This window comes from Cyprinodon tularosa, unplaced genomic scaffold (genome assembly GCF_016077235.1).
Source record: "Cyprinodon tularosa strain WSP-4 unplaced genomic scaffold, ASM1607723v1 ctg88, whole genome shotgun sequence".
Lineage (NCBI taxonomy): Eukaryota > Metazoa > Chordata > Actinopteri > Cyprinodontiformes > Cyprinodontidae > Cyprinodon > Cyprinodon tularosa.
This window is the reverse complement of record NW_024039651.1, coordinates 1,644,954-1,672,837: the sequence shown is the minus strand read 5'-3', so window position 1 is coordinate 1,672,837 and position 27,884 is coordinate 1,644,954. Positions and strand designations below refer to the sequence as shown.

Below are 27,884 nucleotides of genomic sequence, written 5' to 3'. Positions count from 1 at the left end.
AGTAAACCTGCTTTTTGAGATGCAGAGTTGTAGGGAGGACTTGGAGTTGAGGGAAGCCTCATGCAAATAATAGGGACATGCAAAACATGGAGGCTAATGTATTTCTTTGCTTACTCCTGAATGGAAAGTCAAAAAGCTGCATAGAAACTATAGAAAACCCTTTAAATGATATGAGAGTAATGCTGAAAAAAATAACTGTTTACTATATTTAATGGTTTTTTTGTGTGTGTGTGTTCTAGACTTAATTCTACTAATGCCATTCCTTCATTTTTTACATAAAACAACACACTTGCTCCTATATAAATGAAGAGAATGAAAGCTTTGAATAAGTACTGATACGGTATGTAGGTGGAGATTTGTCACAGCCGGGCAATGAGACCTGAAGTTACACAATAGAGTCATTATGTAATGCCATTATCCTAATTCCTGATCCAAAGGAGATACCTTAAGCTTTCGCTGCACAGGAATCCCTAGAAATCTAGTTACACTATAGAACCACACAAATCTAACTGAGGGCTTTTAAAAGCCAAATTCAGAACTATAAGCATGAAAGCCTCATGTTTCAAAAATTTACAATGTGCTCATGAAAATGTGACCTTTATAGGGCAGTGAAACGTAGCTTCACACACTTGGTGCTGTCTGCCGGGGAATTTAGCGAGCAGCAGATGGTCAGACGGAGCAGGATGGAGTGATGAACGCCTCTGATTGTATCTACAGTTTATTTTCTACAAGTGACAACCTGTCGTTGCAAAGCATGTGATTTAGCTGGTTTAGTCTTCAATAGGAAAGGAGAGGTTGCGGTGAGGGTGTTTTTGAGCTCCAGGCATCTTTCCATTAATTATCACCACAGCATCATGCTGCTGCAGAAAGAAAACCCTTCATCGTATGCTTTTATTATTAATTGAAGACAAATTACACTTAAGTAGATTTAATTATGCATTTATTAATTGTGCATATGTCAGTTTTTTTAGTGCTGTGCAGAAAAGCATTATAATGCCCTTCATTTCAACTGTTCTAATTAAAATCCCCCCCCCCCCCCCCCCCCCCCTGCTGACCACCCATTGGAATAATAATGGTAGCGCCCCTGGATGCAACATCTGCCTTTGAAGACAGACATACAAAATATATCTGAAGCATACATCCAAAGAATTTACTCTTCCCTTTTTTCTTTTCTTTTTTTTTTTTTATACACCAGCTTCCTTCCTTTGGTAAATTGTAGGCCAGGGGTGGCGGAAATACGTCAGTTATGTGGGTTCTCTGAAGCTCAAGTGCGTCTCTTAATTTCGGATGAAGGGAAAGAGAAGGGAGGGAGAGGAGATTTTAATCACTCCTGTCGCTTTAAGGACACATATCAAAGCCTTATTATGCGAAATGAAAATACCATGAGCCAGTGAGCCAACTGGGAAGCCAGAGGACGGACTGGAGTGGATTTATAGAGGAAACTCAACATAATCTGAGCTGGAAGAGACCGCTTCATCGCCTTGTGGAGTTGGATTTCACACTGGATGGTTTGCTTATTCGGACAGTTCGGGTGTTTTTTTTTTTGTTTTTTTTGGATGGGGGGGTGGGAGGATTATTGCGCAGAAGTATCTACAGCTCTCTGACTTGGGAAGCAAGAGGAGGAATATAATTTAGAAACTCAACGCATCGCCTGCGGAATTAAGGTGTTGTTTGGGATATTATCCCGATCTCCGTGCTTCTGACAGCTCTGGATCCTGGATCATGGGTTGGAGAGGTGGAAAAGAACAACGGCCAGCGACATGATTCCTCTGCGCTGTCTGCGGTACGCTGCGCGGTCAGCCTACAACATCGCTGGCTGATTAAACAAAAAGTTACGAGGCGGCTTCGATGCGCGGATTTTTCTCTCCCTTCTCCACAGTTTGCACCTGCTTGAACGGACACCGCGTCGACACGGTGCGGATTCATGACGGGGGTGGGGGGGGTGGAAGCGTGCGGATCCGCGCCTCGCTCCTCGCCGCCTGTGTGGGATACTTGAACATTTGCCTGCCGTAGTGGGGAGAAAGAAAAAAAAATCGGGGAGGTTTGTACTCAAGGTCACTGAGTGTTTTCCGGCGTTATTCGCATTCTCATCCACGCTGACGCACGCGGACGCCCGCAAATAGAAACACAAGGGCGCACGAGCGCACGCGCGCGCCGCGCTTTTCCACACGTTCTAGCGCAGCTTCTAATTCTCAGTCTGGTGTCTGTTATTTGTTATTATACGGTCTGTGGGCGTGCACGTCCTGTGGAGTTTTTTTTTTCTCTTTCTTTTGACGCTGCATGGAAGCTCTTTCCAATAACATGGATGGGAAAGTGAAGCAGGGTCGGAGATGCCGGGCAAAGCGGGACCGGGTGCGGAGGTTGCGGGAACCGGGGAGCAAAGACGCCCGCAGCCCCGAGCCCAACTCCTCCTGTTCTGACAGGGAGGGACAGAGTCCCGGGAGAGACGCCGCCTCCCCAGCCTGTAAAAAGGCGCCTCTCCCCGCGGCCGCAGCCAGAGCCCCGCGCCCCCCTCGCAGGAAGAGACGGGAGTCCAGCTCGCAGGAGGAGGATATCATTGATGGATTTGCTATTACCAGCTTCATCAGCCTGGAACGTCTGGAGGTAAGAAGGAGTTGGCTTCTTCTGCTGCTTCTTTGCTCAGATTGGAGGTCAATAAGGCCACCAAAGGTCTGCTTTAATCTGTCACTTATTTCTTAGAAATGATGCAAAGGCTGGATCACCTAATCCTTTGATGATCATTGCTCAGGGCTGCTGATATCTGTTTGTTTGCAGGTCTGAGTTGTTATAAAGATGTTTGGGAGCTCCTGGAGTCTCTCTGGGTTATTAAATCTGAGAAAGTTTTATGTCTCAGCTGTTAATTATTGAGAGAAGACAAACAGGCGTAATGTCCTGTCACTTTTGACTGGCTGATGTGTTGTTTTATAATCTTATTCACTCTATCTCTGTGTTCTCTTGACATTTTGCCCTTTGATAAACTGTCTACTGTGGGATCTAATCTGTTACTGGCTGATAAATCATGTGTTGATTTGCCTCTTCCTATTATTACTCTCTGGTATGCTGGATGTCAGAGAGGAGCTTTCCCTCCAGACAAGCTTTTCTGTCTATAGATTTGTTGTTTTTGTTATCAGTGCCATATTACATTGCTTCTTGTGGTACAATTAGCCCAACTGTACTTCTGGGAATGCTACTTAAGATACAAGCTATTACCTTTTTTTCCCACCCCAAAATAAAGCAAAAACTACACAATTCTGTTGTCATATCCAATTGAGTGATGGTAATAACAGGTCATAACTACTTTTCCACCGATACCAGTATCAGGCAGAGCCCCGATCCAGCACTAAAATGTTGGTATCAATATCGGCGAGTAGGCTACTTACAAAAAGTTCTACTGGATTCACTTTGTATTAGTCTTTTATTTTCTGCTTTATTTCCTGATGGCAATTATTTAACATCTAAGTAGTATGCAGTTCTTCATATATGCACACACACATCAATTACTGCACAGAAAGGTATCTGTTATCGGGGTCAAAAAATAGCATCGGCGCAACACTAGTTATAACTCGACTCCTGCTTCCTACATTCTGATTAGTCAGATTTGCTCAACCAGTAGTCCACTCCAGCTGGAAGCTTCACTCAGTCGGTGGTGATAACCAGTTTTCCTAATCCCACCTGTTTAATCCATCAGCTATGGATTATTGTGTTTTAGTTTGTGCTTTTCAAGAGCAGAAAAACGCAGACACATGACAACCTTGACCATTAGGGCAATAGGTTGCGGTTAACTTTAATGTGGAAATAGGTGCTGAGTGGAAAAGAACAAAAGTTAAAAAGTCGGGGGCATGGTTTGGCAAGAGTTTGCCGATACAATGCATTTCACTATGAGATTTATCTGCATACATTAACAAAGAAGATACTATATTGTGATTTTTCTAAAAAAATATATATCTGTGGAAAACCTGAACTTGCTGGGCAAATGAATGGTAGCCTCTTATGGGATGTGCTGCCAACTAGTGGCTGGAAGTTGAATCGTTTTATAAAAGTAAGACATTAGAATAGATGTTTGAAAATAAATGTTTTGGTGCATATTTCTGTTTAAGTCTCCAGTGAAGCATGTGGGATTCCAAAATGTCAGAGCTCGTGGCAGTATCTCAGAGTCGAGTCTTTTTTTTAGGATTCTGGCACGGTCTTGGTTCTGTTAAATTTTCTTTTGAGTTTTCAGTTTCACATTGATTCAAGTGTTTCTTTGTTTTCTAGTTTTATTGGTTTGATTCCTATTTTGTTGTGGTTTCTAGATATATTTGAGCTCTCAAGTTTTTCTTGGTTGCCCTCTGTTGCCCTATTGTGTTGGTCTCCTTTTTCCTAGCTCCCTTCTAGAATCCTCTGTTCACACCTGCTCCCAATCAGCTCTTTAGTCCTGTCTTTGTTCCGTCTCCCATATAAAGTCTCCCTGTGCAGTTCCTCAGTGCTGGTTCCTCATCTTTCCCTGGCTCCTCATGCATGTTTTCCCTGATATCTCTACGGTTCTGGTTTGTTCTGTATTTCTATGTTGGATTTTATTGGATTTCTCCCTCTGTTGTCTGAGAGAACTCCATTAAAACTTCTAGAACTCACCTCTGCCTCCTCGCCTCTGAATTTGGGTCCTCAAAACCTCAACCAAACCCTGACAGATACAGCCACTCCAGTGCAAATACAGTGGGTGCCTTTTTAGTAATTTTAACTAAAACAATCACTGAGCGGCAAATTCCCCACTGTGAGAAAGTAAAGAGATTTTCAATTCTAAACTGTAAACGCTCATCATTTAGTCATTCTTTCAGATTATTAGTAACATCCTGTATCACAGTGACTGCTCTCTCACTCACTCTAACTATGCTTCTGTTGCTGTTACAAATAATTAATGATCACTCTCATCAGGAAACCTAGAAAAGGAAAACATTTAATGCTTTCATTTCTGCTCCCTGTGTTATTATTGTACCTTTATGTTTGATCAATTTAGTGTTTCAGTTAAAGCAAGTTTACAGCAATGCGTTTGTTTGTGTTCTAACCTCAAAAAAAGAAATCACAATGACTTATCATGATTGCTTTGTCTCTGTTTGAAGGAGCTTTCTTGTTACAGACTGTGTAACTACTGAAAGTCTTGGTGTTTATGCCTATTTTTTGAAGAAACTTTCTACACATACCCCCAAAATAATTGTTTATATGTCTTGTTGATATGCCTGAACTTAGTTTTATATATTCGAGCGTCTCTGTCTCTTAAGCTTTATGGACGCCACTTCTGGGAAGGAAAGACTTTAGACTCAGAGGCAGAAAAGTGTCTCAGATGGGCTTGTCTGTCAAAATGCGGGTGAAATTCATGCTCTGTTGGTAATCTTCTTACGTCTGCTCTCATGCAGTTGTCATTTTAGTTCAGGAGGTTTCACACCAGTTTTGTACATTGCTCCAGTAGTGATGGTGTCTCAGGATCCTTTTCTTCTGAGGGCTTATCTTCATAAAAATAATAAAAAAGAAAAAAAAAAAGAAAAAAACGGCTTGTTTCTGCTGGCGGGGGAGGTGAGAGCTAGATAATTATCTAGTTTCTGTTTTACACATTTACCAGCAATAATGGTTTTCTCAGTCAAATGCTAAATCAGTGTTGAGTGAACACAGAGAGTAACAGTGCGCTGTACTGTGTACATAGAAGCTTATGTTTCAAGGCTAAGCAAATGAGGCATGATATGGCTCTATGTGAAATGATACTTGCATGCCAGCTCCTTGCTGGTAATTGGTCTGATTTGCATGCAAATGGGGAGCGCTTATTAAAGGGTGCTGCTGGATCTGGTAAAGTTAAAATAAGCTTTTTAGCGCCCTTTGATTTGTGTGCATGTGGGGAGATGAAGTGAGTACGTTCCCTTCATGCCGCTTTCATCTCCTGTTTACTGAAAGTGACAAAAGTATCATTTGTTTGCATTTTAACCCCACTCTGCCAGGAATGAAACACCCTCTTAAAAAACGCGTGCCCTCTGAAGGCATCGCATGATCGACCGTGACTCATGCTTTCACCTGCTCGCTGTATGCCTGAGTGGAACTCATGACCTACGCTACCTGTGCTAATTACTCATCAATTATGAGGAGGACACGGCAGCTGGGGAGTAGCTCTGACCTATTGCGTCATGCTCCAGTAAGGCAGCGTGGCCTCAGTTTAGCCGCTCTGTGCTGCTCTTAACCTCTTTGACATGACTGATGAGTAGGGGTGGGTATTGGCTAAGAAGTCACAATTCGATTCGAATCACGATTCACATGCCACGATGCGATTCTATCACGATGCATCATGATACTTGAAATATTGCGATGCATTGCGATATTTTCACTGAACACTGTAGGAAAAGGATACAGCCATTACCAGTGGCTGACAGGCTGGGTATGATCTGGATAGTGTCTTCAATTGATACATAACTGAAAGCAACTGAATTCATACATAGCTGTATTTATTGAAACGACTTTTGGAGGTGTTGCCATGAAAACAAATACTGGACACAAATGTAACTATTTGTGTTACATTTGTAACACAAATAGTTACAAATGTAACTATTTACATTTGTAAATAGTGTCTTTTTGACACACTGACAAAAAGATCTTAGGATTCATCAAACTTAAAATAACAAAATAAAGATAATCAGTGCTGTTTACATGGCCTCAGTGGTCCTTTAAACCAATGAAGCGAAAACATTCAAATGTATATTTCCCCTTTTGCAAATTACGTGCATCGTATCAATTTCATTTTTACCTTCTTTGTTTTTAAAGTCAAAATGCATCCAAGCATCTGACTTGAAATGTGATGGAACCAGGGGGGCGAATTTTCATAGTGTCCTCCAGGTTTTATTTCATATGACTCATCTCAGTATCCCACGGCCGGACATGCTTGTGACACAAGGCAGCAGGCGTCAAACACATCCGCAGCGACATCTGCTGGACTGGAAGTTGTGTTCCACTTGATTTGGCTGATGTGCGCCAACCAATCATGTATTTTATTTGTTCTTTTTTTTTTATTAAGAATCGATTCTTGCCATTAAGAATCGATGCAGTAGATCACAAGAATTAGAATCGCGATGCATCGTCATGACGATTATCTTGCACACCCCTACTGATGAGCGGTGCTTTTATGTTCAAATCCATCCAGCATCTTTAAAATGTAATGTAACTTACCTGGATATGTTTCCTGTTCATGCAGTCTTTCCCTATTTTTATTCATTTTTTTTTTATTTACCTGGAACTTTTCTCTTGGACAATGTAAAGATCCAACACAGCAAAATCTAATGCGTAAGATTTTCAGTGTAGGTGTAACATGTTGTAAGTTCCATTCGTTCAACACTTGTCTAATTCAGCTGTGCAAGATTTAGTTCCACCAATGAGTTTTTGTTATTCCATGGAGTTAAATCCAATTAACTCTGCTAATTGAATTAACAGAATTTCTCCCTAGATTACCAGCCTTTCTGCAAACTCTTTATTTCTAAAACACATATGTTGATGATGTCATTGGACTCGGAAGTGTGGCGCAGGATGTAGAAGTTTTTCCTGCAACTGGAGGTTCAGATCCCAGCTCAGTCGTTGTGTCCTTGGGCTAGACACCGGACTCGCATCGGTGAAGTGTTGGTGGTGTTTAGAGGATCTGGTAGCCTTGCTTCCGTCAGTGTGCCCCAGGGCATCTGTGGCTCTAATGTATTAAACTTGGTTTATGCTCAGAAACCAGGTTGTCTGCGTGTGTGTCGCAGTGAACGACCTGGTTTCTCTGGTGCACCTTCTCGAAATTGTAGGTGACCACAGACAGTCTATATCCGCAAATCTACATCCGCTCTACGCTATGCGTATTTCCTGTTTGGTACCTTATCGGCATATTTTGTTTTTTATGAGCGCCATTGTGGGAAAACGACTCGCGAGGATGGACCAGCTAGAAGAGCGAGGTGCGCGAGAACGCTGGGACCCTTTTTCCACCTGGATCCCCGCTCTTTTTCGCCCTCCGTTGTCGCACAAACTTGCCCCCACGTTCTCACCGCCTCGGCCGTATCTAGACCCACAACTAGTTCATGATTGTCCCTCTTGCGTTGTGGCTAGGGATAACATAGCGCAGACCACGCTTCAATATTGGGCATAAATCAAAAAATATCTGCAACAAGCTCCCTGCGACACACTGCTGCGGTAGGATAACCAGCCCTTTACTAGACAGCATGGGATTAATTACCATTAGAGAAGATAAGATCATGATTTTGGGAGGAAGATTGAATTTTCCAAATTTTCTGTGCATATCATGCTTTTTTATGTCATCCAAAGTCAACACTAGCTATAAATACAATGAAATATTACTTTTTTGTTGTTCTTTCTTCCACCCAGATTCAATTGCATCATGTTTAATGATTAAACTCTTTGTGAATCAAGGTTCTAAAAGCCATCCAGACCTAAACGGGTTGGTTTTGAGCTCCTGCCAAATGCTTTCTTTCTTGGGCAGGGTAAAAGTTGTTTTTGGGTCACCCCATCTCAGGGGCATGTTCCCTACTTTGCTATGTCGTTCATAAATCAGAAGGACTCATTTTGGAGATGAAAATTGCTGAAACGGGGCTGAATGACCTAAACAAACCTTAACGAGAAGTTTGCTTTGATGCCAAGAAAATGTTTTGAAGGACAAGAACCTGAAAAAGTTTATAAAATATATGATATAGGCCCTTAAAATGAACATAGCTTTTCTTCTTAAAGATGTACTACAGTAGGAACTTTAAAGCATATTGAATTGTGGTCACACTAAGAAGCCTTGCATTAACGAAATATTTAAATTGAGCCTTTTATTTGCATATCTTTATATTAAAAACTACAAAATATTACTCCGATTTTTGTACAATCCTCCTTTACCAGAAGGATAGAGCGTAGTATTCTTGGAGCATGCAGAGAGAAGGAGCTCGATCATTGAAAGTCCTTGTATAATTTTTATATTCTGTCTGTTCTTCTGCTCACCTCACAGGATGTTTTATCTGATTTAAGTTTATTGATTGAGAACATAGCCGCGGAAGAAGGTGTTAGTTTAGGTTTTAGATTTTGCTATATAGTTTGAATCAATATTTCCCTCATTTAATTGAAAGTCTTTCTACACACCTCTGTGTATCCTTTAGGTACATGCATCATTTCAGTTCTTGCATCCTTTTCTTTTTACAGCTATGTGTTTGCATCTGCAGATTATGAGGTTTTCTTCGAAGCACTTTGACTCTTAAAATCCCCCGTTACTCCCTCTTGTTGATATTCTGTTTCTGCGCTGATGGGACTTAGGCTGTACGGTGGTCTCGCCTGCTCCCCGTAACCCATTTCATTACAGCCCCAAGCAATTTACAGCCACGGCTGCATTTGATTACGTCGTGTTTATTTGCTCTGAATTCCCAGGCTTCACATAGGAAAGCCGCTTACTTACATGTGCAAATTGACTGTAGACGCACAGCAGCGGTAGTTCTTCACACTTACCTTATGTACTGTTTGGTAAAAAAAAACAAAAAGCATTGCAGTGATTCAAAGATGATTCACACAGAGACATTCTGCAGCTGTAGGCTTCTTGAGAAAAATCTACTTCTACAGTTTCTATAGAATCTTTATATGCTTTTTATGAAGCTGGTTAGAAGAATGTTTTTCTATCTGTGCAGTAAGACTGAACGCAATGAAATAAAACAAAAAAAAATGGGTAAAAGGGAACAGTTTGGACCATAAATTAGAATGATCCACATTTTTGAGCTGTTTGTCGTTTATGGAAGTGCAATTTCCTGAACACTTCCTGGATAGTTTGTCACCTTGCAGCAGTGCTGTAAAACAATTACAGGCAACAGCTTAAAGCCTCCCAGTGGGTATCAAACAAGTGAGCAGATAATGGAAATGACACAATTATCCATCTGTCACTGTATTAATAAGATGTTTGATTTGCTCCATTTGGTGCGTTTGCCACCCCGAAAAAAATCCCCCTCCTCCTCCCAACTCTCCAAACCCTCCTCTAATCCTTCTGTTTATCTGCTTCAACTGAAATTTTACAGATTTGTTTGCTCTTGTTTCATCATTCCACAACTTGATTTTTGCAAAACCGCTTAATGTAATACAAGTGGATTTAGTCACATGTACAGGGTTTCTGTAACCTGACTGGTTGGCTGATTGGCCTTTGTTGGTGATAGACGGGCCAAATAAACCAATCAGATCAACGAAGCATATGACGTACTAACAGAGCAACAACGGAAACACAACCACAAGCCAGGCACAAGCCAATTGATAGATCAAACTCTTGCCGAAACCAGTCTGGAGAAGAGCAAAAACATCTTTTCCTCTGAGAAAAGCCTCCAGAGCAGTGTTTTGCTCTTCTTTCAGTGAAGAAATACTCTGTAATTCCGATAAAACTTGCTCGATAACCACGCGAACGTTAGTTTCATCGGCTGAAGCCGCCATGTTCTTTAGACTGAACTGTCGCGCTTCTCGTTGTGTCACACCTCAACCTGCCTCAAAGCCAACGCTGATTAGATGTTCGTTTGGTGAACTTCTCCAAATTTTCTTTATCGGAAAGTAGCCAGACTGATCTGCGAGTGAAACCTTGAAAGCTCGCGAGATCAGGATGGTCTCACGAGGCTAGGGTTTCTGCGGGTCATTAAAAATCATTAAAAGTCTTTAAATTATTATTTTTTAAATTAAGGCCTTCATTGGCATTAAAATTCATTAAATGTGTTTATTGTGGCATTTAAAATGCCTTTCTAAAAAAAATGTTTATAAAAACAATTTTGTCAGACATTTTATATCACAATATAAAATATTTTTTAGAAACAACAGCAAATAACAGAAGTACAAAAGTTGCATCAAACAATACTGCAAAAATACTGCACAAAATCAGTGCAATGAGTGCAATTCAATACCTCAGCTCCAGACGTCTACCCAACCCCCCCAATCACCAACTAACCCCCCCCCCCCAACCCGTATTCATTCCTGTATAAACCCTGATGTAGCATAAAGGCCAGCGGAGGGGGGACATGGGGGGTCAAGAGGTCATTATTTCTCGGGGTAAACAAGCTCATAGGTCAGGATTATATTGGGCTCTGCTGTCAAAAGACTTTTCTTCTTCACGTCTGTGTTTCCCTGCTGTTTTGCAAACTAGTTATCATCTACACTTGGCAGCAGAAGCAGCTCTTCTGTAGCACAATGGACAAATTAAGTCTATTGCCCGAGGGGAGCTTGAAAGTAGTTGTCTGAGAAGCTTTGAGTTTCTGCTCCTCTGTCCCAGCCCGTATGTGCTGCATGGATCCCAGGCCCCAGCGATCCTGTGTTTTCTTAGACTTCATTAGGTGCTTTGTAGTCCTCAAGGGAGCAGATTTCCTCCTGAAATACTGACACTGTTGTTAGCACTCAGATAGCAGCGCTTGTTAGCTATTATCTATCATCACACTTCAGATTGCACTCAGTGGATGACAGTTCAAGTAAGAACATTACCTTTCTAGATGAAAGACGTAAAGTGGCAGTAACGTTTTTGACGTCCTTGGTAAGATAAACTTGGTTCTCATTTCCGTGTCATAATTTCTCAAATTTATTGAGTGGGATAAAAAAAAAATAACAGTCATACACTGACTAATTTGTTTGTTTGTTGTTTTTTCAGTAGGTTGAGTTTAAATTTATAATTAGCAAATGGTGTATTTTTATAGGATAGTTGCTACTAACTTAGACGGGACATGGGATGGTAATAAAGATAAAGCATTTCCAAAACTCACTATTTGAAAAGTAAAGCAAAAAAGGATAACCAACTCTGTTAAAAGACAAAACTGCACAATAAATATAAATATAAAGCATAAAAAACTTCTTCCTCTGTAAATTTATTTCTACCAGAACTACTAAAATGAAATAGTCTTAAATTCACCTCTTTACAAATATGTGAAAAAACTTCTGTAATTAATGGATTTATTGGAAAAATAATCAACAAATTTAGCTTCATAATCAACATCAATCTTTATCATTCTCACCTATTACTGTTGGATATTAGTAAAGAAATTAAATATCTGAGTTTAGTGATGATGACATTCAGTTTAATTCATCCAAATGTACTTTATTTTACTTCACTGCAGTTTCTCTACCAGGTTCTAAATTATGCAAATTATAGAAAATTATATCCAAGTGGTTCTTAGTGATTATGATACACCATATTTGTGATGCGATGACCACTGCAACCCAATCTATTGTGAAAAGTCACAGCTTCCATACAAGCTGGTTGTTTGTGACTGATGCCAGACAAAGGTCATCTCAGTCCAACCATTACATACATAAAATGCTGTGCTTTGTTTAGTTGATGCCAAAGCTTTAATCGCACCTAATCTTATCATATGGCCACATAAAAAAAAAAAGTTAACAAGGTTAAAAAAATGAAAGAGATTTTCTAAAAAATTAATCTATGGAAGTATTTGTTAAATTCTTGACGTTTTCCTTTTCAAAACGTTTATCTGGATTTTACACTTTTCTACTGACTTACATCATCGTCTTATGTTAATTTCTATCTTCTAAAGTATCAGTTGAGCATTCTGGGTATTAGATGTCAGTTTAAGAGTCAATTATTTTCCAGATTAATCAAAAAGTAGCCTTTACCTTCAGTTTCACTTTCGATTTCAAGCATCCAGCATGCTGATGTGAGTGACACCGCTGCTTAGTGTAGCAGAGGTGTAGACAATTATTCTATATCATTTGCATTCTCTGTATGTGAAAAATATAAATTATCTAAATTTTGTTGTAATTAAGAGTTTTTACACAAACAGCATTTAATAGGAAAACTACAACATATTTAGCCCAATATGTTTAACTAATCCTTTCACTTAAATATTTTTATTTAATCTGCAGTTTGTTGATATTGGTGGTGAGTGGAGTATATATTCAGTATAGATCGCCTGTTATTACTATGGTGCCCCTCAGGTGTGTTTTTTATGACACCTAAAAAACAACTGTAACACCTTATCTGATAATTTTATTTTAGATGCTTTAGGGTAAAATTAGGGATGGCAAAATGTAGGTATATTTTTTTCACGATAGTCTTTGGTGTTAATTGTGGTAGTAGATGTGATGAAAGTAGTATGCACAACTGTTTTAGGGTGTTTTTTGGATAACAGCAGGACATTGACTGTATGTCACTGCTGCCAAAGCCCGAAAATCAAAACATCCTTTTAAAATACCCTGTCTTGAAATGGGTTTCTTCACAAAACAAGATATTTATTTAACTTTCCTTTGAATTTTTGATATTTATTCAAGCTTATGTTGAACAGCTATGAAAATAAAAATGTCTTACAGTATAGCAAGCTTGTTTTTAATAGAAAATAAATAAATTCAACACTTCTTTACCAGAGGCTGTACCAACGGACATCCTGGAGGCACCTGCGCCCGAACTTCCCCAGTCTCCTTAGATTTAGCTGTTTTGAGATCATTGGGTTCAAGTCGCCTTAAAATAGCCTGAAAATCCAATAATTTCACACCTTTTTCCCATGGCTAGTATAATGTTTCTACACTGATTACCACTTGAAGAACAAACTGGTGCAGCCACTCCAAGCCTCAGCAGTCCCGCTGTAGTAAGATGTCTTTTCTTCCCATGGTGAGGCAGCAGATTTGTTGCAGGGGTTGCAGCAATCTTGCTTCGTGTTTTCACTCTTCCCCCGACAGTGATAGCGCTGTGCATCATATGCCGGCGCTGACAAACAACTCCGGCTTTAATTAACAAGGCAGCCCTCCGAGGCTGGGCTGCTCACTGGCTGACGCATCCCACAGAGAGAGCTTTCTTAATGCTAGTGGGACGTCCCCAGGCCCCAGCTCTCTCTCTAACTGTCACACGCTGTAGGCAACAGCGTGGTTGATAAATGTACGGTTACATTCACAGGCCTTCCCTGTTTCTCTCCCTCTCTCTGTCTCACACAAACACACATTCAGTCAAGACTGGACTTCCGCTGTGCTTCTGTTCAAGTCATCGACCAGTGACCTAAATATATCCACTCCAGAAAGGGTCTAGTGTGTTGTGAAAGTGTGAGGATGTGGATATGGAGGCTCTGCTGTCGCTTGAAAAGCAGAAGAATATAACCAGTAGCAATGTCTGTCTGGTTTCAGGCTAATCCCAGATTTGATCTTTCTAACTTGAATTGTTTTAAAGGCGATTACAATCCCAAATTCCATCTGATCCAGAAATGGAAATAATCATAGAAAAATAACATTTGGAGTGCATAAAAACAGCTCATATTTAAAGCCTCTGACACATCATAAATCTTCAAAAAAAAAATCATTTTACCCCTTAAACTTCTTTAAATCATGTCATGATGCTACTAAAAAGTTGGAATAAAGGTTGTTTGGTTTTGAAGTGACAGACAAATGTTGCAAAGGAAGGAAAAGGGTGCATGGCTTTAACAGTGTTTGGTAAAGAAAGTGAAAAGAGAATAATTAAATTCAGTTTATTTATATAGCGCCAAATTCACAACACGTTATCTCAAGGCACTTTACAGTTCAACCAGATCCTACAGTCAAATTGATACAAAGTTTTCTATCTAAGGAAAACCAGTTGATTGCATTGAGTCATTGACTCAAATACAATCCCTCACACTAAGCATGCTTATATTGACAGTGGAGAGGAAAAACTCCCTTTTAACAGGAAGAAACCTCCAGCAGAACCAGGCTCAGTGTGAGCGGCCATCTGCTGAGGCCGACTGGGATTCAAGGAGGAATAAGTGTAGCATGCATTTCTTTTCATGCCTGTACCTCATAAAACCACAATTTGGTGCAATTAAACTTGCTAATCTTTTGCTGTATGCATCTCTCTACCAGCTTTGCACTGAATTGTTTGTCTTTGCTGTGATAATGACTGATAAAAATCCTAAAAATGGTTCTTGATTGAATGTTGATCTGGACTTTGACTAGGCCATTCTAACATTGACCATTCTAACACATGCGTATGTTTGATCCGAGTCATTCCATTGTAGCTCTGGTTTATTTTGGGAATGTTGTGGATTTCCAGCTTTTCTCTCCACTCTGTCTGTCCACAGCATTATGCTGCCACCTCTTCAACACAGCCATGATGTATTTATTTAATGTCAAATTTAGTTATTTTCATGTTGGCTAAAAATGTCGGTCTTATTTGACCAGAACACTTTCTAACAAATGTTTGCCATCTCCTCTATAGGACTGACATCAAACTGAAACTGGACAATAAATACTTATCCTGACAAACAGATTCTCTAATCAGAGCCATCCAGCTTTTTGTTTAAAAAAGCTTTATTAATATCAAGTAAAATTAAACACAGGTGGATTTTATTCTTGCATAAACATTTAAAGCACATTTGATTATATTTTTTGTTCCACCGAAGTAAAGGGGGTGGAATCTTAAATTGAGCATATATTCCCATGATTTAAGCACATTAATAAGATAATCAGTCAGTTGAATGAATGTGTTTACCCTTAAAGGTAAAAAGGTGTTTAACATATTGGAATAAAGGAGTTATTTCTTTCTTTTTAAGTGTAAAAAATGTTGTTCCATTGGAGAAAAGTTTTACTTAGATGCTTAAATAAAGAGAAATTTCATTTATTTTAAGAAAAACTGACTCCCTCATATCACAGTTTTGCAGTCTTCTGTTTGTGCATTATATTAAAGCTAAACAAAATAGACTAAAGCTTTTCTTTGCGATTTTACACAAAAAAAAACAAAATGCAGCTATAAATACCTTTGTACAGCATTGCACGTTATGAGCTTAACTTAAAATTTTGCCATTAGACAACAAGAGAAAATGCAAAAAAAATGTAAATATAGAAAGGAGGTAAAATAAAAAAAGAATATAACAACAAAAAGTCTTTTGACAATAAACAGAAATTGTTTTAATTTGTTTCCCTGTCTAAGCACACAGTGGGTGTGCGATACTCAGCAGTTTCCAAATCAAACACACTTTCAGAAGCAATAGAGAAAAGAAGATTTTTTAGTTATTTGCGTCAGTGGATCTAATTGTGTTTTCTCACACTTTTAAAGGTTAGAAAAGAGCCGAATATCTAACAGCTTTTTCCTGCTGAGACACACATTCTGCGCTGCCAGATTTTTGAAGTATTGCTTTACAGTCTGAGCTGCAGCTCTTTGAAAGAATTACACTCCAAAAGAGAGCTCTATTTATTTACAGTCACTTAAGTGGAGTAGCTGAGACGTTGAGCACATGGTCGGCTTGTTGTAAGCAGATATGTATATACTTTATGTATCTATCCACTTCCTCCTGAGCTGCCGTCCATCTTCCTGTCTATGCGTTTGTATTGCAGTGAATGACAGGATGTTATTATGACCAGATTAAGACGTTGTCTCTGAGTCTGTATTAGATTAGGGGCGGCGCTGTTAGATGGTTTCCCCCATAATTATCTGTGACTGAATCGTTCCCTGTTTTTCACCCTTCGGCAGCCCTTTCTACTTCCTTGCCACGCTGATTTCTTCATTTTAATAAAGATTGTTAAACAAGAATTAAAAATGGCTGTAGTGATGTTTGTCATTCAGCTGAGGTATTTTCAGCATGCGTGATTTCAGTTTTTATATAATTTAGAGCTTATCCACAGACCAGTGCACCAGCGTTGTGAAGGGTTTGCCATGAAAATAATGACAACTAAATAGAGAGGGCAGCCTTTAAGTGGCTCATTAAGTAATGGCTGTTTTCCTTTTCAGCTGTGTCCTTCGCTGATGGAGAGAAAAGCAAGAGCTCTGAAAGCCCGGCTCGCCTCGGCCTTCACATCACTCGGGTCTCTTTTCAGCATTTTGTTTGTGTGCGAGTGCAGGCCATTTTTTTTTTCTCCTGCCTGAGAGACCCATTCAGCACAAAGCTCTGTTGACTGCTCTCACTGAGTTGTGTGCGCATGGGGAGAAGTTTTCTAAGTGATTTCAGCAAAGCACCCCCCCTCCCCGCAAACCGAGGGGAACGTTTAGAAAAGAAAAAGGAGAGAATAACATCTTTCTTTTGATAGATCTGAGCCAGAATAGGCAGTGTGAAAATCCAATTTGGGCTAATTTTCATGTTTTGCCTTTTTTCCTTCACTTTAGGAAACATCTGTGTCATCAACAAACATATCAACTTTACTTTTTACAGTAAAGGGCATCAACATTTGTCAAATTAACGTCTAATCAATTATAGAAGAAAAATGAAACTGTATTTGCACCCTGCACTTTCACAGCAGTGATTAAGGTAAAGCAAGATTATATTAATCTTAGAAAAAGAGAGCGTTGGGATTAAGTTGTTTTTCATTCAGTCCTTGCGTTTGGGTGGAATTTTAGTTGTTAGAGTGCCAACTTTTTTACATTTCTTAAATTCTTTTCAATAAACCAGTTTAAAAACATTCATGTTTTCAGTTCACTTGAACGATATGAGTTTTTAAATCACTGACATTATTTCCATTGCATTGTTTTCAAAAGGGATTAAATTTTTTCACTATATTATATTGATACTGTTAGTGTTCAGTAATTGTTATTCAGTTTTACAGTAATTGAGCTGAGAAATGATCTCAAGTCTCAAATCTTTAAATGTCAGACAGAGACGTCGTTACTCCAGTTTAGAAAGCATGAACATGTACAGCAATCCATTAGGAGAAGAAGTGAGTTACTGGTCTAAAGTATCCTCAACATAGAGCACTTTGATAGAAATCATATAGTTTCATCTTTAACCCCACAGAAAAATAAACTAGGTATTTTTAACATTTCAATGTATATCACCCAGCATTACTTCACAATGGAAAAACTCACAAAAAAAAACTATTTAAAATAAATTTTGGGGGCATAATACTCCAGTTATTGTAGTCGCTATCTATCATGTCAATATATCTAGATCGTAGGTCTTCAACAGGTGGTCTGTGACCCTTAGGGGTTCATGGAGGTACTGAATGGGGGTCGCGAAAGTTTTGCTTGATTAGACTTTTTTTTTTATAATCCCCCTGCAATTTCTTCCGCTAATTGAAATGTCTTTGAATAAATTAACTTGAATTTAAGACACTGTAGTAAACAGATAAATGGAGGCAGAAGATGTCTTTCAGTCATCAATGCATGCATTCAGGGACACACAGGAGCTCTTTCATGCTGGGCACCGTTTCATTCACAACACCTGACCCATCAAAGAGGAATCAGAATCAGAAATACTGTAATCCATCCAATCCGCTCCCATCTCGCCATCAGGTTGGGGGTCCTTGACCTGGAAAACGTTGTAGACCCCTCATCTAGATAATTTACGTCTTCTTCATTCTTCCAGGTTGGCCGTTTCAGCGAGATCAACATTGCCAGATGTTGCCTGATGTTAAAACTAAAACGTTTGATGCCAACAATTGGAGTCAGTTATAGCCTCTATTTCCTAAAGTCTAATAAGTGTAATTATCTCAACTTTAGCTCTGGGAGATTTGTAATTCAAAGGGGTCGGTGCTGCCTAATAAAGCACGTTAAAGCAATCTTACATGGAGATTAAAGCCCTTCCAGACAAGAGACGCATAAAATTAATCAAGCTGTTAAAGGAATGACATTTAGTGATTTAGTCAGGGGTCAACTTTACAGTAATGTCCCCCATAATTCATTAAGACATCACTGAAAATGAAATTTGACTGAGCAGGACAGCAAACTATTAGCCAAAACACAAGAAAGCAGCAAAAATTCCCAAACTTCTATTTAGTTAAAGTTGATTTAATTATGACAGTGGTTTTCCTCAAGTTATAAACTGCATAAGGGAAACATTTCTTTTTTTTTTTCATATCACACGTTTAAAAAAACCTCCCCATGAATCATTATAGGATAAAACAATGAACTGTTTTTTAATATTCATTTAGATCTGTTGCTGAGAAAAATATTCCTTTAAAACCACATTCTCTGCATGCACGTCTCAAATGCTGCATTTGCTGCGTTTGTTTTAAAGTGATTCATATAGTATGGAGCATAGGCGGAAGTTAAACTAAAGAAAATGATTGCTCTCCTTTATCCACCTGCCAATGGGCATCCAAAGTTCATCCTAAAAAGCCTCCGATCCGCAACTTGTCTGCTCAGGCGGTGTATGCGTGGTGACTTGATTCAAATGACACCACCTCCATCCCCTCCTCCACCATCGTAGCTAAAACTTCCCGAACTCTCACTGTGTTCCCTGTCTCATATCAACCGGTCCGGCAGAAGTCCGTCATGTTGAGCCTGGTTCTGCAAGAGGTTTCTTCCCAATGGGGAGTTTTTCCTCCCCACTGTCACATCATGCTTGCTCATCATGGACAGGTTCTCTTAACCCGTGTTATCCAACTGGACTTCCATCTTCCAGGTCCCTGAGTGAAGCTCTTGTATCAGCTCATGCAATCCACTGGATCTCCCCATAAAGCTACCGTCTGGCCAATCATGCCTGGGGGGGAATAGCCCTGTTCTTTACTCCTGTTCATGCATATCTATCAAAATTCAGCGCTATGTTTCCTGACAAGGTCTGAGCGGCAAAGACCAAGTAATTGTATCAAAGACAAAATTCTAATTTTCTTTTCTCTTCGTGTGAGTTTTTTACATGGAATTTTTTGTTAATCTGCCCATGACATTAAACTGATGTGGTAAAATGTCTGAAGGCTTAGCTAATGTCTAATTATCGGAAGGCAGTGCCTAAAAGCAAAATGCTTAAGCTCATTCAAATCAAAACAGGCTACAGAACTACCAATCCACTGTAGGGATTATACCGTTCTGCTTGAGAATTTGGTGAGGAGCATCTAGAATCTAGAAAGGTGCTTAAATGCAAGTGTCCAGTTTCAGATCAGATGATTGCAGCATTTTGTAGCCCAGTAATGATTCTGCAGCCTTGTAACCATGGTGCAGCTCTCCTCTAATCTAAAACAGCATGGAGTTTGCAAACCAGTCTCCAGTCCATGTGGTCCATGTGGTGTTTGGAGAGAGGGCCTTTTTTTTTTTTTTCAAAGGCATGACTCACAAAGTCGTGACATTACACAGAATCTTTCTGCATGTTTTCTTAATAGATCGCTCTTGGTGTGAAAGTAATTAGCGGTAACAGTTGTTGACATGTGCCTCTGCTACCAGCACTCGCTATCAATACCAGCTCAGAGGGGAATAGTCTTTATATGGCGACAACAGTTGCTCAGCACCCTGTCTGAAATGTTATACAGTGAAATGCTTTTTATTACAGCTCATTGTTTGTTGGTATGGTAATTGTCTGTGTGCAGGCAAAGCCAAATAAGGATTGTTGCTTCAGTGGTTTGTATGATAGCTTTGGCAGCTGTACAACAAGCCGCGGCCAAGATAATAGAGCCTAGATAAGGGACTGGTTATGCAATGTGGAATTCCTCTATTTCCCACTGTCACTTCTGCTCCATTCAATGTCGGCGGGATTTTTTGCCTGACAACTCTAGGCTAAGCTGCAAGGCTTGTTTTTCCTGTCAAAATGAAGCTGGCTGTCTGAATCAGTGCTTTGCAGGTGAAGTCTCTAAGGAGGAATTTGTCTTTGCTGACATACAGGAAGAGAAAGGACTGAATGTTTTTCACCGTGTGGATGGTTGACTGTTTTCCATGGACAGCGGTGTCTACTTTTGATAAGCTGGCAGTGATACAGCTGTTTGATTTGGCATAGCTTTGACAGATTGATTCTTCTCAATGACGTATCAGGGTTCAAGGTAATTTTCTATAAGAAAGAAGCTGTGGCGTGATTCCATGCTTTAACCATCATCTAGCATAAAAAATAAAGTATTTAGAGTAAAAACAAAGAGTAAAAATTCAGTTCAAAAATCAAATATACTGATAGTATGTTTTGTAATGATTAAAAATTAAATCAACATTGCATCGATGACTACTGTTTGTAGCACATGTGAAAGGCCTTGCTGATGTCAAAGGCACTTCCTGGTTATTTAGTATATATAACTAGGGATCAACCGAAATTAAAATAGTGAGGAAACGAAATCCGAAAACCAGTCAGGTATTTAAAACATAGCATTTTTGGCTATGATGTGTACTAACCCTAAGGAAAATCAATGCATTTCAATAAATAAGTAACAAAAGTATCAAAGTTTCAATTTGCCACTGACACTTTTTGTGTTATAGCTTTTACCTGGGAAACTTTCTAGCCTTTCAAACACGTCCACCACACCACAGACGGAGTGGTCGTGTTCGGTGTGTCACTTTCCTTTTCCGTGTTCCATTCTCCTCATTTCCACAATGACGATGGGGATATTTGGATTTCTATCACATCATTTTTGTGCCATTGACCTGAGCTTGTGGTGAGACCGATGTGCAGCGTTTAAAAACCTGCCGGCCGCATGCTCAACTTTGACAAACTCCACTCCGCCGCCTTTGTTCCTTTGCTTCGGTCCTTTTCTTCGAGTGCTTGCTGAATCCCTACATATTAGCCCCCTTTCAAAACCAAAAGAACATGAACTTGTAACCCATTCTGGTCAAATTTGACATCTGTCCAATTCTTCTAGCAGTACTGGTGTTTCTGCTATGTGTGAAGCTAAATTATCAGTATATTCAATTGAAATAATCACTTTTTTTTTTCCAATGGTACCAACTCAATTAGCCTCATTTCAATTTGTCTTGACTCTTTCCATATTTGGTAGTTTTCAGTTTGTCCCATTGACATGTGGACAGGGTCGTCATAACAAGGTGGCTCCGACATCCAATGTGACAGCAATGAGGAGCAACAATGGAGGCTTTTAGTCAAGACTTACAGTAAAAGAGAAGAGCAAGATAAGGCTGAGAGCTGCAGGATAAAATACTCTGCAAGTGCATTGAGACAGGAAAGCCATGGATCGGTACTAAACTATACATCACCTAAACCTGGCTAACTATAGCAGTCAGATGTACAGTAAGACTACCAGACAGAAAGGTTATAATTAAAGATTTTTGTTATAATAATGTTAAATGTAGGCACAACCCGTAACTCCCTTTGAGTCATTTTCTAGGACGTTTTTGAAGTTGCATTTTCAGCGTGACTTACTCTGGTTGGTCCTGCATTCAAATTGTATTGAACATAGTAATAACTCCACATCACAACTTCAAATGGAAAAAAGTGAATCAAGCTGTAAAGAGGCAGCCATTCAAAATGGCTCCTCCCAGTCATACGCCAGCCGAATGGTAGCCAACTTCCAGCCGTTGGAGTGACTCCCTCCTTCTTTCCTTCTGGGCGTTTATCTTTTTTACTTCACCTTTTAATTGAATTCCAAGGTCTGACCAGGAGACGGGGCTTCTCTTTAGATCTTAATGTCCACAAACCATGACAGAAAGAATATTTTAGTAAAAAGATTGATGTTTAAAAAGGAATTGTAGGGGACCAGCAAAGGGCCCATCATGGAAATGTCAAGATTTATCTGGAGGTTTTTGTGGGGACCCAAATGCAGAGGCTGACAGGCAGGGGTGAGTTCTTAGAAGATTTAATCAATGATCACAGGCAGCAAAAACAGGAATCTAACATGAAAATTAAACACAAACCAGAACCATGGGGACATCAGAGGAAAACAATCATGAGGAGCCAGGGCAAGACGAAGTAAGATGAGGAACCAGCACTGAGGGACTGCAGAGGGAGTGTATTTATGGCTGACTGAACAAAGGCAGGACTAACAAGCTGATAAGGAGCAGGTGTGAGTAGAGCTGACGAGGAAGCCAAGGGAAAAGATAACACAAAGGGGCAACAGAGGACAAGCAAAGAAAAACCTAAGAAACTTAAATAAATCCAGAAAGAACCAATAAAGCTAGAAAACAAGGAAAAACCTGGATAAACTTGAGAAAACCAACAGAACCAAGATTGTTACAGGAAAGTGGGGAAATTTTGAACGGCTACCGCTGTACCACACTAGGCTTAGTTGGTAATAATGGAGATTGGCTATTATATTCAGTCCCCTCGTCTGAGCAAGATAACTGAGGCATTAAGGAGAAAAACTCAGTCCCTCATCCAAAAACAAAATCTCTGGGTGAAATCAGCTTCAGGAAGAACGGCCATTTGCCTCTCCCAGCTTGTGCCACTGTTTGTGTCCCTCTTATCTCTCAGCCCTGTCCCCCGCCACCCCCCCTACACATACACACTCCTTCACTCATTCAGTGAAAAAAGCGAGAGCTCTGACTCCTCCACAACAACTCTGAGTCTGGAATTTGTTCAAAAAGGCTCTTAGCAACAAATTAAGTGGCTTTATCGTAGCTACTTCCCTTTGGCGAGAGCGGCATGTTGCATGGCTGAGTGAACAAAGTCATCCCATGTGTGGGGAATGACTCATGTTGTCAACATTTCTATGCAGTGAATCACCTTCATTGATTGACAATGCAAACATGACGTATCATATTATTTTAACCGATATCCAACTGACTAACCAGGGTTATTCTGAGCATTTGGCATGTAGTGATTTGTGCAAAGGACGGGCTGGTTGATAAAGCCCTCAGAGCAACTGGGCATCAATAATACAGTTTGTAGAGTTGATAAAGAGCTGTAATCAGTGATCTGTGTTGTAAAAAGAGTTGCCAAAGCTCTTTTACAGAAAATCAGGGTACACGTATTAATGAAAACAATCTTGGTTGAAAAAAAATGAAAACTGCGCCTTTAGCTTTAATGCCTTGCTATTGAACCATAGATATAAAGAAATAGATGTCTATAATTAGGCCAACAGCTGATATTTTTTATTTTTTTTGGAAATTTCTAAAGATCCATTACAGTGAAAGTTGATAAATAAGAGAGGAATTGGGGCTTGTTGATTTTTTTTGTGGCTCTCTAGGTGATTGTTATAGTTCTGTGGAACCCATCACTGTTTAACAGACTCAATATGACACAAGCTTAGAGGTTAACGCTAAAAATCCTCTGAACTTCCATAAAAGCTGGGGATTGAGGCCATATTCTCAGCAGAGCCAAAAGGAAGTATGTGTTTGTATTAAAATGGGATATAAATAAAGCCCATATAACATGGCCTGCGCAGTAAAACCTGCAAGGACAACTTAAGCTCTGTCACCCAGAGTGATCCGTCTGGCAGATCTGCCAGCTATAGGCCTTCACTACGCAGAAAGCTGCCGTACGTCCATCTCTTTCTCCCCTTTTAATCCGTAGGTTGTTTACCCATAGATCAAAGGCAATAAAACGCATCTGCTCCCCTTCTTTTTTTTTTTGCAAACAGGCCACACAGCTCATTTCAGATGGGCCGCTTTGTCAGTTCGTCTGAAATGAGGACATGCACCTTAGAACCGGCAGAGCTTTTACCCAGGGTGTGGAATGCGATCAAAATGAGATGCATACATCCTCGTACACACAAGCACACACTCAGCACACAAGCACAAGGCCAGTTGTTGAGTCAATAAAGAAAACAGGCTTAGTGTAAAAGGGATAGAACATAAACAGAACTCCAAGCTTCTGTGTGCACCTTGCATCTCTCAGTTGCACAGCTCAGCAGCTGCTTTAGTCCCATGTAGTTTAAATACTACACTATTTATAGATGCACTTACAGTATAATTTGCACAGATGGCTCATGATTAAACACTCACTGAAAACATAACATCAATGCAACTCGACTGTTGGTACAGAACCAGGATCTTGCTATAATCAGAAATCAAAATCCCATATTGTCCTTGAAGAGAATATGATGCATAACTATGTTTTAAATTAATTTATTAAAGCATAGGGTAGGAAGATAGTTGGCATAGCACTTTAATTTAACTCTAATGCAGAATGTTGTGCTATGAAAAACATGTTTTTATGGATTTAAAGTAGACAAAACTGAAATCATCACAGTGCAATTTAGTTAAAAGGATCTGGATTAAGGTAACTTCAGGGCTACAAATTTTGATCCATTTATCACTTGAGCAGCGTTTTTGATATTTCAGTATCAATCTACAGAATGTCATGTGGAGAGCCATACAAAAAGGCTTCAAAGCAGCTCTCTATCTTGGTAGAACTAGGTTCTGATTGCGGAGAGAAGTACATCATTTCCTTCCCAAGTGGCTCTTATTCATGTAGCCTTTATCTCCTCAAAAGAATAATTGCCCGTAAGAATTGTAGAAAGAGACAGAGGAGTCCAGTTATTAAAAGCAACTTTCAAATGCTTATTTTTATTTATTTGTTTTTGATGGATACAGAGAAACTGAAGACCAACTGAAATGAAACTGACACCTTTGCCTTGAAATCTTAACCAAATAGAATGAAAGGATTTGTATATGGTCAAGCTTAGTGCAGCAAGTCATTTTCTGGCTACAATAATACAATATATAGATCTTTGAAAATTCCCCATCCGAAAGTTGAGAGGAGGGATCTAAAGCCATCCTACTGAGCATGTTAAAAAGATGGCTTGAAATCATCATAAATTAATTAATGCAGCGTTCTGAATGTTTCTATGAGTCCATATTCTGAACAGAATGAGTAACTCACCATTGACAGAAGCCCAAATGTTCCTTATTTGAGATGTTTATACAACACAGCAAAAAATTATTGTTTTTAATTTAGTACTTTGTTTTTATATATATATATATATATATATATATATATATATATATATATATATATATACATTTTTTTATTTATTTTCTTTTCTTAAACAGGGAAAGAGAATGCAAGCCAATAGGCTCAGTTTGAACCAATGAAAATCCTGCAAACAAAACAAACTGAATGCTGGTTGAAACAGGTTCTGAACCTGATGGAGGCCAATTTGAGAGGTACGCTAGATTTTCAAACTGTACTCCGGATTTATCAAGAGAACTCGTGTGAATCTTTGGGTCATCTGTGAAGAAATTTTTGGACCAAAACTTCCATGTGGACCATAAAATAGAAGGCTACGTGCACGATGCAGCCTGAAGTGACCCAAATCTGATTTTTTTGGCCCATATGCGACCTGGATCTGATCTTTTCATGGCTGTCCGATCAACACAGATCCGATTTTAAACATGGATGTAGTGCCGCGCTCCGGCACTACATCCATGTTAACTTCCGTAAACACAGAGCACGCTGGCCTGTGACATCATTGCATCCTTTACTGCGCATGCCGGACACTTGCATTGTATGAATGTAGTTCACACAGGAGATCACATACAAGTCGCAAATATTTGGAAACGGCAAAGCAATAAAATCGGATTTCACAAAAAAATCGGAATTGAGCATCAAGGCCTGCAGCGTGAACGTAACCGAAAAGAGCAGCATGAGGATTTCACAATAATTTCTTTAATTACTCATTGATTTATATAACATATGGAATAAATTGCCTGTAAACATATTTACGTGTTAAATATATCTTTTTTACTTATTTTTGAAAGTTTATTAAAGGCCTGTATGATAGAGTGACACTTTTGTTAAACTAATTAGCAATTTCACCATAATGAATGAGATTATTAACACCTGTTTGACTTATTATTGTATAATTTAGTTATTTTTAGTTAATCCAGCTTTTATAGATTGAAACATTTTCCTGATTCAGGATGCTTATGTTTTTTGTAAGTTCTATACCTTGATTCTTACCATGTAAAAGTAAAGATTGTAAAGCAACAGTTTAAATTATTTTACAACTTTTAAAGAGCAAGCCACACATGGGGTTAAGTTATTTGAAATCTCAGCAGGCATGAAGAGTAAGGACCTGTATTCTATCTGCAGCGACGTGGGAGGCCCACAGCCATTTCTTTACCCAACACAGAAGCAAATAAGATCAAAACTCCTCCAAATTCCATTTTATCAGCCTTCAATGACGCTTGTTGCTGGGATGAATACTTTCCCTCTTTTTTTCAGCTTCCCTTTGGCATTGCTGCCGACCAGATCTGCAAAGTGGACTTCTGGTGTAAAAAGATCAGCTAGAGTATACCCACAGAGAGACAGCAGGCTCATGTCGTATATCCGCTTGTTGCTTTTTTTTATTCCTGCAGCAGAAGGTGGTTTGTTCTCCTCACACAAAACCTCCTGTTTTCATTTTACTACTCCAGGTGTTGATGAAAGTATCTCCCTGAAGGATAATCACGTTTCGCCAGGACACTGAAAGAGAGACAAACACACACACATCTATCCCACCCATCACCCAAATTGCTTGCCCTCCTCGGTGTGTATGCGTGCGTGTGTGAGCGGCTATCCGTGGCTTTTCAATTTGCACAATAATACAAGGGGAGGAAAATGGTTACACTCCGCACACAGTTGCCAGCTACACTGCTCCGACTGTATAAATTTGCATGTGTAAGCTGGTGCTACTCAGAGTAGAGCAAACCTGTTTCGGTTTAAGGTTTATTCACTAAACAAACTCGTCAGTGAAAAAGCATGAAAAGCTACTGACAATAACTGGTTTATGAATCCATTCTGACCGGGATGAAATGTTTGGTGTATTTTGAACTTCAAACCAGTGACCAGCGGATCCTTTCTTCTTTCTTTTTGTTATCGGCAGCTTGCATTCTGTTAAATACCATGCCATTTTGCAGAAAACAGGCCTTCGTTTTAATCGGCTTCCAGTCCTTTTGTATTGTGTATCATTCCTCATTCGATAGTCCACAGACTTTTTTTTAGGATTGCATACCTTTGGAAGCTTCTCTAAGCTTGCATAGCTGCAGGGAGAAATGCTAAAAACGAAAGATACCGCAAAAGAATCCCTGCTATTATCTCCCATCTACTTGTTGTAAAAGATGTTTCCTTCTGTGCAATATAAAGGGAACCATGATCATTGTTTTAGAGTAGATAAAGTATCTTAAATCTTTTTATTCTAGTGATGTTTGAAAGTTGAAACGATAATCAAAGCCCAGTTCAGCAGGTGCTTCAAGGCTTCATGTATTGAGTCAGCCCAGTCTGCCTGTTCCATGACAGGAATCCACTGCAAACAAAAGCGGACAAAGTGAGCTTACGTGTATTTTTGACCCCCTTCAGCAAAACAGCAGGCATTGTTTCCAGTAGAACGCACAAAGGTTTTTCTGTTCGAACCTAGCACAAGTGAAAGCTTGTCAGAGTGGCTGGTGG

At 39.5% G+C, this 27,884-nt stretch overlaps 1 protein-coding gene across 9 annotated transcripts in view; it reads left to right on the top strand.

Moving 5' to 3' along the window:
- The first annotated feature begins 1,280 nt into the window (after nucleotides 1-1,280).
- fbrsl1 (fibrosin-like 1) overlaps nucleotides 1,281-27,884 on the top strand; it is a 458,506-nt gene continuing 431,902 nt past the window's right edge. For 6 of the 9 annotated variants that reach the window (XM_038273612.1, XM_038273618.1, XM_038273611.1 and 3 more), the window contains exon 1: nucleotides 1,282-2,604. In XM_038273612.1, the coding sequence (XP_038129540.1) occupies nucleotides 2,281-2,604 (324 nt within the window). In that variant the 5' untranslated portion in view covers nucleotides 1,282-2,280. Of the gene's footprint in view, nucleotides 2,605-27,884 lie in introns of all 9 variants that reach the window. The other 3 variants (XM_038273619.1, XM_038273614.1, XM_038273613.1) reach the window with 1 other exon arrangement.